Raw genomic sequence first — 14,207 nt, 5'->3', positions numbered from 1 at the left:
AAGCTGCCACATATCATGCTGATTGATTTGGAGTGCTCCACGTTCTTGTGCATGAATACTGGGGCACTAGTCAAAGCTACTGGAATCAAAGCTGTGTGACATCTACTGATGCTTCAAAGTACTAGGAATGCATTTGTCTGATTTTCTCTATTTCCTCTTAATTTCTCTTACTCTACCTATGCTTTCCTAGCAGTTAAACCTTTTGTATACTAGAGATCTCAAGCCCTAAGCTCATGTTGTATTTGCTGTCCCACTGTGGGTTTTTTCCAGTTTAAAACTCATTTGTAGGAGGAACCCCTCCCCTGTCACCAGCACGTTGTTGTTGCTAAATATGTTTTTTCATATCCTGCAAAAGCTTGTCCTTTCACATTGATACCCATATGCTGGCACAGTATTTTCCTTACCAGTTCCCAACTTGTCTGTCTGTATCCAGTCTCCTGAGTCTTTTGGCCTCTGCTGTGTTGAGTGGTGTTGGAGTTGATTCATAACTTGACTAGTAAAAAGGCTTGTCTTGCAGCACTACATTAGTAATGTCCTCAAAGGGTACATTCCTGTTGGAGCTCTGCACCCTGTGACATAACTGATGGGTTTGCTGATTGTCACTCTGCAGGAGTGTTGCTCATTTTCCAATGTCAGTTCATACTTTGCTTCAAGTGCTGGGCTTGTTCTGCTTTGGAAGTTGCATGTTTTGGTTGTTGAGTTTATTCCTTGTAAGAACTTCGTAGCGTTTATGATTGTCTGGTTTGTTCAGAGCAGGAATTGGTTTGTGTAATGAGTGAGTATAGCATGGGTTTTGTACACTGTTACTCTGTATTTACCGACTGCTAAACTGGAGGGTCATCTTCAGAGTGTGAAGCTGCTTCATTTTCCTCCTTTGGTAGCCCCCATATCCCGAAATGATGGATGTGGGGTGGTTATGTGAATAGCTGGTGAGCAGAGGCTGAACACTGATGTGTGAGGCACTAAGTAGTCTTGTGCTAGAAACAATTTTTGGAAGCTCTTGATCAGAGAAATTTGTTAAGGCTGAAGTTCTGATGGTTTGTCCTGTGCAGTAATGAGAAACTGAAGTGGATGGGGAATCTCATTAGTGATATGTCTGCTTTTTGGGTTGTGTTTCTGATGTCATGGTTCCTTGGCCCTCAGCAGCTAGTAAGCCTGAAAAAGATAAGTGACAGAAGGATAGTTAAGGCAGTAATGCAGAATGATGCTGGTTGCTCAGCTAATACTGCTATGCACCTTGATTTGCAATATCGTGACTGGAAATGGGATTGAGGTGGACTTCCTTGGTGTGACAGTGTAATTCCCGTCTATGACTTGTAAAATACAGTGTGAAAATTGGTTTTTTTTCCATTTTTGAATAGATGACTATGTAAAAAATAGATTTTTTTTTTACATGGGGGTTGTTTTGGGAGAAGTTTTTCTTCAGCATGTAAATCCCATTTAGTTGCTTTCTGTCAAATATGCAAAAAAGCTTCTCTTTAACTTGCAGTTTTTCTTTACTGTCTTTCTTTAAAGTTTAGATCTTTCTAAAATCACTTTATTTTGAAGTTCTCTACACCATGGAAATCAGAACACATGAACCTTTAAATGCTGTTTCCTGATACTAAAATTAGAGTTTCAGTTTCCTCTACTCAGGTTTTGGCTTTTTCACTGTCTGATAGACATAGCTCAGTTTCCAAGAAGAAGTATTTTTCTGTGCCTGGTTACTTGTATTCAGATACTGTAGGTGTTCCCTGTGTCTAGGTGAATGAAGTCCTGCATGTTACTGTTTGGTATTACTGTACATGTACAAAAGGGAATTTGCTACTTGGAGTTGATATTAAGGATTCAGCAACTGCTTATCATCTTCAAACGTCTTCTTTCCTTCCTGACTGATCTAAGAAGAGTTTTCAAATCCTGAGAAAGGATGAGGGGTCTGTTAGTATCAAGTTTTCTCCCATTTTGGCTGTGCCATTTCCTTTATATGGAATTTCTCTGTTAGGTACAAACAATTGTAAACTCTTTGAACCTTGCTACTTGTAGGGCTTATAATGTAACAGATGAGACTGATAAGGAGATAGTTTCCTGAAGAATATAGTTAAATGTGGGGTGAGAATGAGGAAGTATTATGGTGAGCCTTTTTCAGGTCTGAAAAGGGATCAACAAGCTTCAAGCTAAGTACATGTTAGATGATTGCACTGAGATTGCCTGTATTTATCAGTTAAGTGTTGTAAAAGAAAGTAGAGTGCTGAGAATGGGATGCTTATAGAGGAAGAAGTGGCAAAGGAGCTTGTCTGAAACAGGGAGAATTTAGGTTTTAAGCTAGTTTGTCTCTGGAGCTGTTGCTGTCTCTAGAGGTCTCCTGAAAAGCAACTGTTGTGCAACAGTGGTAAAATAAAAGGATATGGAGGAGCTGGCCTATGTAATCAGCATTAACTGGGGAGCACATGCTAAACTGAACTTGCAGAGGAGAATATGGTGGAAGTCATTGGTTTAGGTTATCAATTTGTTTCACAGAAGAAATTAAACTTACAGTTTATCATTAGGGAAAGTAATCTGATGGTTCTGTGCTATGGAAACAAGACTGGGAAGAGTTTGGGATTTTTGTGATGTACCCCTATCTCTTCACTACCCATCCAGACCTCTGACATCGCTGAAGAAGAGTGACAGAACAGGAAAGGAGTTCTCAGCCTCTGTTGAAGAGATCAGAGAGTAAGGGACTAACCCAGAGACTGAAATGAAAGGATGAGATGCAGGGACAGATAGGTTGTTATGAAGTACCACCACTGTAAATACCCTTCAGATATGTGGGTTGGGTTGGTGTTTGTTTGCCTGGTTACTTGTTTGTTGAGTTTTGTGAGTTTGGTTTTTTCCTTTTTCCATGGAGAAATTTAGTAATGCAATCTCAGACCAAACCAACACAAGTCAAATGCTGCCAGTTTAGGCTATATTCTATCCCAGTCATTTGTACTTCAGAAGCAAGTAGTTATTGTCAGAGTCATAAAGTCAATCGGTATTAAATGTGAAAAAGCAGATATTTATTTCTGTGATTAAAATACTTTTATTACATTTTCCAGATTATAATAATGAAGATGAATTTGGAAGAAAGTTGAGGTTCCTCTTGCAGCAGCTTCCACCTGTTAATTACAGTTTGTTAAAGTTTCTGTGTAAATTTTTAGCTAATGTAGCATCTCATCATGAAGAAATCTGGTCAGCGAGTTCGTTAGCTGCAGTCTTTGGCCCGGATGTTTTTCAGTAAGTTGATTTTTAAAGTTTTTAAAGTTGTGTTTTAAAGTTTAAAGTGGTGTTTCTGTGTGAGGTTGACAGAGTACATCTGTAGTGTGAACTCATTTGTAGTCCATGAATAACAGTAGCAAGTACACAAGGTGAAGTTCCCAGGGAAGTTAGGGCTGCCCCATCCCTGGCAGCATTCACAGCCAGGTTGGACAGGGTTTGGAGCAACCTGCTCTAGTGAAAAGTGACCCTGCCTGTGGCAGGGGGTAGGAACTGGGTGAGCTTTAAGATCCTTCCAACCCAAACCAGTTTATGTTTCTATGAATATGTTTTGGGCAGCATCTTTCTTTCTGTTCCCCCCACTCCTTCACCCCAGTTTTGCCTTACAGTTTTTGCTCAGATGTAAGCAGCTTGTCTATGAGTTGTGGCATTAGAAACCAGTGATGTGGTTGTTGCATTACTGTAATAATACTGAGGTTCACATTTTTTAGAGAGAGCCTCTAAGATTACTATTTGTAGTGAGAAAGGTCTTCTGGTACAAATGTATCCTGGGAATTCCCCTCTACAGAAAAATACTTACAGTTTAAATATTCCTTATGAAAAGTTAATTGACAGAATTGTACTTTGTCACTTTTAAATGTAAGCTAGTATAAAGCTCTGTAATGCACTGATGTGAAGGCCCACTGAAAGTTCTCTTGTGTTCTGTGACTGGATTAGGGATAATGGTGTGAAGTGCAGCCTTTAGTCATAGAAATCAGTCACAGGAGTCTTTAGGGAAACAGTTGAATTCATATCTCTAAATTAACCAGTGTTGAAATCTTCAGCATTTACACAGATGTGGAGGATCTGAAAGAACAAGAGCTGGTGAGCAGAATAATGGCGGGGCTGCTGGAGAACTACTATGAATTCTTTGAAAATGAAGAGGAAGATTTTTCATCCACCAATGATTTAAGCTCCATAACTGAGCAGGTAAGAATATTTTAAATGGCAAGATGTTATCACTTCAGTATCTGTTGTACACATTTATGATTAGGAAAGATAGGTTGAATCATAACCTTTCTGTTTCTTGCAAACTGATAATATGTGACATTTCTGTATGAGTTTACCAAACATAGGCATGCTTGTGGAATTGTATAGCTGTGCTCTGGAGAAACATACACTGGCACTGAACCAACAGTGATATCCTACCCAACACAAATATGCTACATAAATAGTACAGCTTTTGAGTTACCTTTTTAGAACTGAAGAACTGTGTTTCAGGTGAATGCAGAGCCATGCTATTGTCCGTCTTGGTCAATAATACATCCAGGTGTGTCTCAGAGGAACATGCAGGGTCTCGCGCTCCACTTGATGATATTATCAGTGGTGTTTCCCAATGCCAGAACTTCTTGAATGGTGTTTTTGATTCTAAGACTTCAAAACAAATTCTTGATATTAATGGGGAAGAGTGTTGAAATTGGAGAAAAGAAGTTGAGTAGAACAGAAATCTTCTGGGTCCCAGTATTCAGCTGCCAGGCTTGTCAGAATCACCTCTCCATGTGATTGGTGGTATCCAGTGTCACTCTTCTGCCTTTCCTCACAACAAATTTAACTCTGTGCAGTAAAATACCATGTCATGCTGGGATATATGTAAATATCTATATAAATACAGAGATGGAGAGATGTTAAGGGAAATGGAGATGTAGTATTCTTATGTTTGCAGATGTTTTAAATTCTAGCAAGTCATGGTGTATAAGTGATAATGATGGAAGAAACACTTTTGTATTATCAAAGCCAGGTTCGTGGATTTATTAACAAAATCCTGGCTCAAACCCTTCCTTGGAAATACAGAAAGCTATAAACTACGAATTTTCTCATATTCAGTTGGCTTAAGAAGTGATATATTTTCTTTGAGGAGGAAAAAGGGGTAAGTAACAGCAGTTGCTAAGGAAGGTAATGAGAAACACTGAGGTTTTTAAAGCCTCACTGTGCCATGAACCCCTCCTCTAGCAAGACAGGTAAGGCAAGTCCTGGGGCAGCTGATTGCTTCCTCCTGACTGCAGGAGACACCTTTCTCACCCACTGGGCAGCTCTGCTGAGCGTGGGCAGCATGTTCTGGATTGAGCAGCTTCTGCTCTGCTTGCTCCTATAGCAAAGTGCTGCAGCTTTGCAGTGTTTGCTGTCTGCAGCTCTTTGCAGGAACGTGTCTAGCACTGAGAACTGATCCAGCCCTGCTGTGAGCAGGAAGCTGTTGAATAAAGCTGGGCTGTATCTTCTACAGCCAGGTTGAGGGCTGTCACCTGAGGCTGGCATGACTGCTCTTTAAAGGATAGTCTACTCTCATGCTTTGAAGTTACTGACTTGTCTGTGGGTTAGCAAAAGGGTTTCCCAACCATAGCAGCCTCTTTGGTGTGTGGTTTTGGCTTTGTTTTTTTTCCGAGTGGGTGTCATTTTAATTCCGTGCTGTCTCCACCAGATGTCAACAGTGCACTGCTGCTGGGTCCTGCTCCCTCCAGACCAGTGTGTGGGGTGCAGCAAGGCCCTGTCCCCACTGAGTGCAGCCCCACTGTGTGCGGCTGGGCTTGCCTGTGGTCACTGCCACATCCTCTTGCAATTACAGGGGAAAGTCAGGGATAAGTGTGTTTCTTGACCTGAATGTATTTCCATGTAACATATTACACCCCTTTGAAAAATAAACAGCTCCTCTCTGCCTTCTGTGTAAAGTTTCAGTTTTTCTTAATTCAGTGGGTTTCTTTTATACTCATGCAGAATGTGATATAAAGCATATATTCTTGAGGCTGCTGCTGCTTTAATGTTTGGGTTTGCAAGTTTGGGAGATCAGTAATTAATTACAGGGGCTTTTCAATCAAACAGAGTAACTTTGTGTTTACCTTTCTATGGTCTTAACATAGTTGCTTTGTAAAAAGGGAAGGTGCTGTATTGAGGTGTCAGTGGCTATATTGTTTTACTTTTAAAGTGCCTTTATCTCACTGCTTCAGTAAACACATCTGTGTTTGGAAATGAGGAAACAAAAATAGATGAGGATTTGGGGAAGCTTCTCAATACTCTTACATTTGCCTTCAGAAATATTCATTTGATACCTTAAAGTTTGGATTCTTAGACTTATATATTGCTTTCCAGAAAGCATTTGAAAATGCTTTTCATGTAGGATTAAGGCTTCCTATGGAATAGAGGAGAATTGACTGTCTCTGTTTCATATATAAAGGAAGAAAGGCTCTGTGCCTCATGACTTCAGCATGGCTGGGATATTTTTGTCTTGACTCTGCTTGTGTTCATTTACTGCATTAGAGGTGCTTCTCTTTAGCTTTTGTCCAGTGTTTCAAAAGAGTTCTGTAGCTTTTTAGTGATGTGGAATATACGGTTTAACATGAAAGCAAGTCCAGTGTGTCTGCCTCTTTCTAAAACAGAAAAATGTTCACCTCTTACATGTACATTGTGTTTAGACCTCTCATGCTCTTTTAATTCCTTGGACCTCTTTAAAGAACTTTTCCAACCAGTAACTGTGATTAAATCCTTTTTAGATCAATGATCTCTTGGAAGAGGAGGAAGATGTAAAGCTTGAGCAGTCTGAAGAACTTCCAGAAGATGGCACAGAGAAACCTGTTGAAAGGCCGGCTGTAGTGCATCTAGATATGACAGGGAGTCTCTCAGATTCCAGGAGTGTTACAGCATCAACAAGGTAACCTGTTCCTGCTTTAGAGTTTGGGTTTAGAGTCTAAAATATCCTCTCTTCTATCTGAGAGAAGCTGTCAGGCTTTTGAGTAGTGTGTCTACAAGCTGAAGCTTTATAAGTAGGTGCAGTTATTGTAGTAAAATACAGAAATAAGTAGTACAATACAAAAATAACTGTTCCCAAATTCAGCAGAGGAATGCCTGTAGAACACAGAGGGGATTAACAATGTGATTTATGCAGAGAAAGGGGAAAAGGGCATATTGTAGTGAAACTGAAAGCTGTATTTGGACAATGAATTTTATAGGAGAAATATAAAAAGAATGTGAATGGTTTTAGATGTAGACCCATTTGGAACAGTCTTTCCACCATTCCTTTTCAGTGGGAAGTCCTGGGGCTATTTCTTGTCATGTGCTGGTCAGCAGAGGTGTCCTTGTGCAACCCTTCTTATTGTCTAAACCTGTGAGAATTTGTTTATCCAGATGTCTATTATGCCCAGTTTGGTTGGGTGTTAAATGGGGAAAGTACTTTTTGATTTCACTAGCATACAGGGGAATATATTGCATTCAGCAATTGTAATGAAGAGTCTATAGATGTGATTACTTCCTGAAAACATGCTAGACAGAGAAAACACTGGGGATGATGAGAGAACTGCATATAACCAAAAGGAGAGTGGGAGAGCAAGTGGGGTAATGTTGACCACTAATGATTTTTAGGTTGGTATTTAGAGGTTCTAGAAAGGCCTTTGGTAGGAGCAATGTGGAGAAAATCTTGAGCACGTTAGAGATGGTGTTTGTAAGGTTATATATGGGACTTTACAGAATAGGTTGTTGAATTGAGGGTCCAGAAAGTCACTTTAATATGAGCTGAAATGAAGACTCTGGGTTCCCTGTTTTGTGACAGTTGACTTGTTCATGGACTTGTAAAACATCTCGAGATCGATCTTCAGCTAATTTAAACTCTGCTAACTAAATTTATCTCGGAGGCTGATGTTTGTTATATCAGTATAGGAGTGACATAACTGACACCTATGCACCGGTTGAGGTTTAATTTGTTAACGGCCTTCTAGAAAAGGTTATTAGAAAAATACACAGAAAGCCAAGGTCTCATGTTGTCCAAACGGGTATCACAGCTGCAGAAGCTGGAGGGCCAGATTCTGTAGAGAGATCTGTTCAGATAGTCTCTGCTGGGTTGGAGGTGGGAGGAGGTTTAGGAGCTGCAAAGTGGGATAGAACATTGGAGTGGGAGTCAGCTTTTAATTAAGACCAGTCTTCATATAGGAGATGCATATACTTAAAACTGTGCTTCCTTCTGAGAGCTTATTTGTGTGCATTTGTAATACACAGGTGTATATTGTACTTGCTTGAAGAAAGCAAGGTTTTATTTTGAAGTCTGCTTTACTTGTTCTTAGAGCTTGCATTTTACAGAGAGTGAATTTTACCTTTTCTCCTTTGCAGCATGTGTTTTCTATGGGTACTGCATGTAAGAACTTGTGGGGAGGGATGAGGAAGAATCTATATTAAAAGCGTGACTGAAAGCAGAAGAGATGCAAGGAATATCACAAATAAGGTTCTGCCTAAGACTCAGTAGTCTCAAGAATGTGCATATTGGGTTCTGTTGAGGTGCTCGGCTGCACACTTCTTCTGCTTCATTGCAGGAACTTGTAAAATAGAAAATAATGAAAAACATTTTTGTTCTGTAATTGAAATTCTATTTTAATAATTATCCTTGTCAGTAATGCAGGTGTTTAATCTTGGTTTGAGTTAAATGGAAAACAAGTTGCTGTAATTGGAATTTCTACCATTACAGTTGTAAAGCAGTTTAGCTGTTTGCAGGTATTCACAGGTATTTAGTTGCCTGTGGAATGTAGAAGCACAGCAATAGTGACAATCGCAACATGTTTGAGAGTTTAATTTTGATAGCCTGAAGAGAAAAACATCTTTCCTCAATGTTTTGGGTTAATTAAACATTAATAGACTTTAATTATGGTTGGCGTTTTCCATAATTTTTGTGGGGAAGGATAACAAGGAATCCTGCAGAAGAAGAGTTGTGACTGTAAAATCAGAACAACTGCAGGAAGCATGAAACGAGAAAATACAGAGTGAGACAGTGTGCTTTATTAAACCTTTAACCACCATAAATGTGTTTCCAAACTTAAAGGCTTGCATAATATGTATTTAATGGCCTTTCTTTGTTTTATTTTATACAAAATGTAAGAAAAAAAGCAAATGTTGACGCAGCTTTATGGGGCTGTTTGTCTTGACATATAGGGCCTGCAGCAGCTTATAAAGGAAGAAGGAAGAGGAGCAGATCTCAAACATGATTCATGTAGTTTCTTAGCCTGTAGTTTTGTGACTTCTTTGCTCCTGTCACATCTGGGGGATGGACTATCTGTATATTTTAGTCTCTTTGTGGAGAGAAGGAAAAGAGTACTGAGGTTGCATGTTCTGCATGTTAAAGATTGGTTTTCTTGATCCGTACAGTGTGGTATAGACCTTCCTTCTAGTTATTTAGACTATAACTTCCTTATAACTTTACTCACTAGCTTTTTTCTTGTGTTGCTTGTTCTTGCTGAAGCACCTGACCTTCACGCACTGCCTGGTGTTAATTTGAGTTTGAGAGAAACCGGGTGCGAATGTGGGGAGTCACTAATACAGTTTGATTTAGAGACTGCTTGAAAGAGGTATTTAAAATAAACCTGTTGAGTGCTCTCTCAGCCCATTACCCCAGAGGGGAGTGTTTGGGAGTTGACATTGTGCATGTAAAGGAAACACTGTATTCTGTTCTCCGAAGCCTTTTCCCTAGGCTCTCCTGGTTGTTCTGTCCTGACTTTGGGAGGGAGTAATCTCTGACTCAGCACTGCAGCTGACTGTCAAGACGGGCTCTTGAAATAATCACTTTAGAATCCTTCCCTATGATTATTCCAAATATTTAATCACTGCACTTTGCCAAACAGCATTTGCTTTACTCTTTGCAGTTCATCTTAAATATTGCCAGCCAGGAGCCTGAAGGAAATACTCTTGAGACATTCTTTGGGCATTTCAAAATGATAATGTGTAAAAATATGAGATATGACAAGTTGCAAGTTCTGTAAACAAGTTGACCTGTATTAAATGCAATTATAAGAGTCACATCCTTGCTGCTTGTGTGATACTTGTTAATGCTTTTTATTTCGCTTTAGATCAGTGAGAGAGAGACATTAACAATAAACAGCAACAAAGCGAGACAAAATGCATCTATAGTAAAGCTGACCAAACGTTACAACTGCCTGAATGGCTAGAAAATAGGTTATTGTTTTCATCTAATGATCTCTTTACTGTCCCAATACTCATCCCTACCTAGATAATCTGTCAACAGCATGTTGGGGAAGCTTTTAAGTGTTGATTGGGCAGCTTATTGTCAGGAGTGACCTCATGTTGCAGTCTATTTCTAGTTAGACTGCAGGGTTTAGTGCAGCACTCCAGAAGTGGTGCCTGACAAGCAGCTATTGAAGCCGGGTGAGCAGCATGCACAGCCAGCAGCCGGCACCACGCTTTGCTGCTTTCCAAATGAAGCAGTTTTACATGAAGTGCTCGTTTGGGATAGCAAAAATCATCAGAATGGCCTGTAAAGTTCTGCTTCACAGGTAAATAAAGGGAAACGTTGCTTTGATTGCAAGTAAGACTTTTTTTAACTTGAAAATTACGTGAGTTTAAATGCGTTTTGGAGGTAGCATGAAATGAAATAGTCACAGCTGGTATTTTTAATGAGAAATAACAAACTGTGAATTACTAAGAAAAAGTTTGAACTGGTTTCTCTCTGGTTAATGTATTTTTCTATCTCAGGTGTGTTTTCACCGGAACTTTCTATGGATAGGGAGACAGTGCAAGAGGGCTTCTCAGGACTGGGTTAGCATTATGAAACCAAGCTGTTTACCTTTGTGTGTCTTGCTGTGTCATGCTGCGTGTAGTGGCTCTGTGTAGCAGTATAATTTACAGCTTTTATAAAGTATTCTTGAGCTGTAGTAGCACAGTGGGGAAGTTGGGTTGTATTTTCACTTAAGAGCCATTGACACATTTCTTTCAAAAAGCACTTAATTGCTGAAGGGCTGAGTTGAAGATATCCTGTATGTACTAAGAGGATTGTAAAGGCTTTGCAATACTGCTGATTTATGCAGATCTTCTGCTGAGTACCTCTAATGTATCTAAAGGTGTTTAATGGGAGCACTGGGGGAATGATCCTGTGCTGGGGGCTGAAGGTTACACAGTAAGATGGAAAATTGTGTTGTGAACCATGTCTGAAATCTCTGTGGTTCTTTGGAGAGGAGCTTGATTCTCCCCGTTCTTGACACAGTTCCTCATTGTCTGAAGTGGCAGAATAAAAGGATTCCAGATCATCAGTTTCCTATAAATAGTGTTTGTACTTGTGCCCTTGACTGAATTACTTCTATTGCTCTCTTTTACAACTGGAGTGCAGTGTTCTGTGCTATGATTGCCTTCTACACCCCCCCCCCTTGTCCTAGGAGTAACTGTGTGTTAATAGCAAGTTGATTCCAGTGTATACGATTGTGTATTAGTACTTTTAGAATGTGAGCATACCTTTTATAATGTAGAACTTCCTGAAAACACTGAGATAGGGGCTGTGGTTTGAAATCTGTTTTATTCACTGATATTTTTTGCTCATGTTCCGCTCTTCTCTTGTTCGTGAAGCTGAACTTGCTCACAGCTTCATGTCTTCATTTTTGTGATTTCAAGAGTGGTCAAATCAGAATGTGTTTATCAGAGATGATTCCAGTTCCTGCTACTACCAGCAGTAAGGCTGTGCTGAACTTCTGTGCACAGAAATACCAATGAAATGTAGATATATTAAGTTGTAATTCTTTTCTTGCTATTCCTTAGTTTGAAAGGAAACAACCAAAGTGCCATTGTGTTCACTCTCAGATGTTTGATCCAGCAGCTTTGAAATCAGTGGCTGCAAGATCTGCCTTCTGTATCAGGTGTTTTAATTTTGCAAAGCTATGCAGCACTTTCAGGTTTGAAATGGTAGTTTAGAGCTGCCTGTTCTGTCAGAGTGTTTGGATCTGGATCTGCTTTGGTTTTCCACCAAGGCAAACACACCCATCAAAATGAGCTTGATTCAAATTCAGGTTTCCGTTAAGAAAAGCTTGTATGGACACCTGCTTGTGCAGTTGTTCCATGGTGGGGTTTGCATTCTGTGCTGTGTTGTGTCCCAGGACAAGTTATCTAAGACAAAAGAACATCACTATTTTTAAAGAAATGCTTTAACCACTTTCCTGTCAGCAAGTGTTTCAATGGAAATGCTTTATTGTTTGTGTTTGCTCTGCTGAGAGGAAGAGAAAACCAGTCTGCTTGAGGTGGTGTACTTATCTTACCTCTCTGGTGGTAGAACTACTATTAAACTTGATGAAGTCTGACCAAGATACTCCTTGCTGCATTAAAACTATTCTTGGGTAAGGAGGGAGACCATCTCTGTGGTTTAGTGCAAGGCAGGCTGGGATCAGAGTATCTGGCAGAGGCAGAGTACCTATTAAGCTCCAGTGCAGTGGGAAGCAACTTTGTATTCAGAGTTTACTTTATGCATTCATGGAAATAAGATTCAAAACCAACTGTGGGTGCTAGCAGTGTTGTTGCATGGTAACTGGAGGGCTAAAATGTTGAGCTTCAGCTTTTTGAACTTAGTTATATGTAATAGGAAGCAAAAGCTTTCCTCCCTACCTGCCAGTTGAAATGAAGTTAGTATTTCTTTTGTTCTGAATGGCATATGTAAGTTGCACTTCACAGCTGCTCACAGTAAGGTTTTCTTTATTTTGTTTTTAGCATATTTATCATCACTTTGTCTAAAAGTTAAGTATTTTGTTTATAATTAGAGAATTCTGATCATATTGATTTAAGACTGTAGAGGGACCACATACCCATGAGTTAACCTGTGTTAGTTACACTGATCACCACCACCCCCAGGAGTTTGATAGGCTAGGCTGAAGTGGCTTTCCAGATGTTCTCCAAACAGCTGTCTCCTGCCTTACAGCCTCTGGAAGGTACTTGAAATGCTGTAGCTGTCCTTGGAGAGCGCTGCACATCTGTTGAATGGTGCAGAACAAAATGGGGCAACAGTCTGACAGGCAGGGAAGCAGCTCTTACAGATTGCAACTGTGGAAGAAAGCAGAGTGATGTGGAATGTGCTTTAGGCAGCAAGGTTAAAATCTGCATTCTTAAGCAAGGTGTCAGGAAATCTTTGGAGACTAAGTGATTAGTATTTCCCATGGGAAAGACTACTTCTGAGAGCTTGTAGCTTCATAATGTACTGAGAGAGACAAATCTGCTTTGCTGCTCCTGCAACTTTCTGTCTTATGATGGCATTCTTTAAGATTCCTTCATCTAAACAGTAAAAGGAGTGCAAATCAGTGTTTTGTTTACGTATTTATTTTGTTAGCTGCATTACATGCAGGCTTTAAAGATTTAAGTTGTGTCCTGTTGACTTCAAGACTTTTATTTAGTGTGATAAGTTTTTGCATTGCATTAACTTCCTTTTCTTTGTTGCAGTGCTCACATCTCTCCCATAAGTATCTTGCCAGCCTCTGCAGAGTAAGTACAATGAAAATATGAAATGTTTGAGTTGTGCTGTTACTGGAATGTGCATAGAAGATATGTCTGCTTTCAAGAGAAGGAAACGCAGTAGGTTTGGTTACAGTTATGAACGAACATATTCTAGCATGAAGTATTTCACTTACGGCATTTAACACTAATGCAGTAAAAATGTCTGTTGTTGTTGACTGCAGAAGGGTGAGAGCACAGTGTGGTAGAATCTAGATTCTAAACCACTTTGGTTTTATGCTTTGATACATCATAGATTGACTTTTAAAGATCTGATGGCATTCACATTGTATTTTAGTATTACTTCTAGCTATTAATATTGAGTACAGTTCAGTGGAAATTGTGTGTAGTAATGTTGAGGGGAAAATAAGTGCACAATTCCAGAGCTAAAAATGGGATAAAATTGTTTAAGACTCTTACAGGAGGATTTTTGATGGGCCTAATTGTGTATTTTGAATGATCTGGCTAAGAAACACTTAACAGTCTGCTGCTTTTAAACAGTGCAGTACTTTTCTTGATGTATCTTTGGGTCTGTCCTGTGTGCTTCATCAGGTACTTGCTCATTGTGTCTGCTGTTTGTGGCTCTTGCCTTTTAAGATTACAGCCCTGTTCAGGAGGGCTTGCAGGCAGCTGTGCTGAAGTGGTACCTGCACCAGGGTTCACTCTGACCTCTTACAGACACAGGATTTTACTGGCATGTTAATGTATTAGGCTTTAAGAAAACTTTGTTGTTA

General features: G+C 39.7%; 1 protein-coding gene across 4 annotated transcripts in view; it reads left to right on the top strand.

Moving 5' to 3' along the window:
• FAM13B (family with sequence similarity 13 member B) overlaps positions 1-14,207 on the top strand; it is a 51,244-nt gene that overhangs the window by 12,461 nt on the left and 24,576 nt on the right. For all 4 annotated transcript variants that reach the window (XM_005147237.4, XM_031047360.2, XM_031047357.2 and 1 more), the window contains exons 5-8: positions 3,057-3,234; positions 4,038-4,182; positions 6,735-6,892; positions 13,423-13,464. In XM_005147237.4, the coding sequence (XP_005147294.2) occupies positions 3,057-3,234; positions 4,038-4,182; positions 6,735-6,892; positions 13,423-13,464 (523 nt within the window). The remainder of the gene's footprint in view (positions 1-3,056; positions 3,235-4,037; positions 4,183-6,734; positions 6,893-13,422; positions 13,465-14,207) is intronic.

Source organism: Melopsittacus undulatus, chromosome 10 (assembly GCF_012275295.1).
Source record: "Melopsittacus undulatus isolate bMelUnd1 chromosome 10, bMelUnd1.mat.Z, whole genome shotgun sequence".
Lineage (NCBI taxonomy): Eukaryota > Metazoa > Chordata > Aves > Psittaciformes > Psittaculidae > Melopsittacus > Melopsittacus undulatus.
The sequence above is the reverse complement of the archived record's forward strand: the minus strand, read 5'-3'. Positions and strand labels throughout refer to the sequence as shown.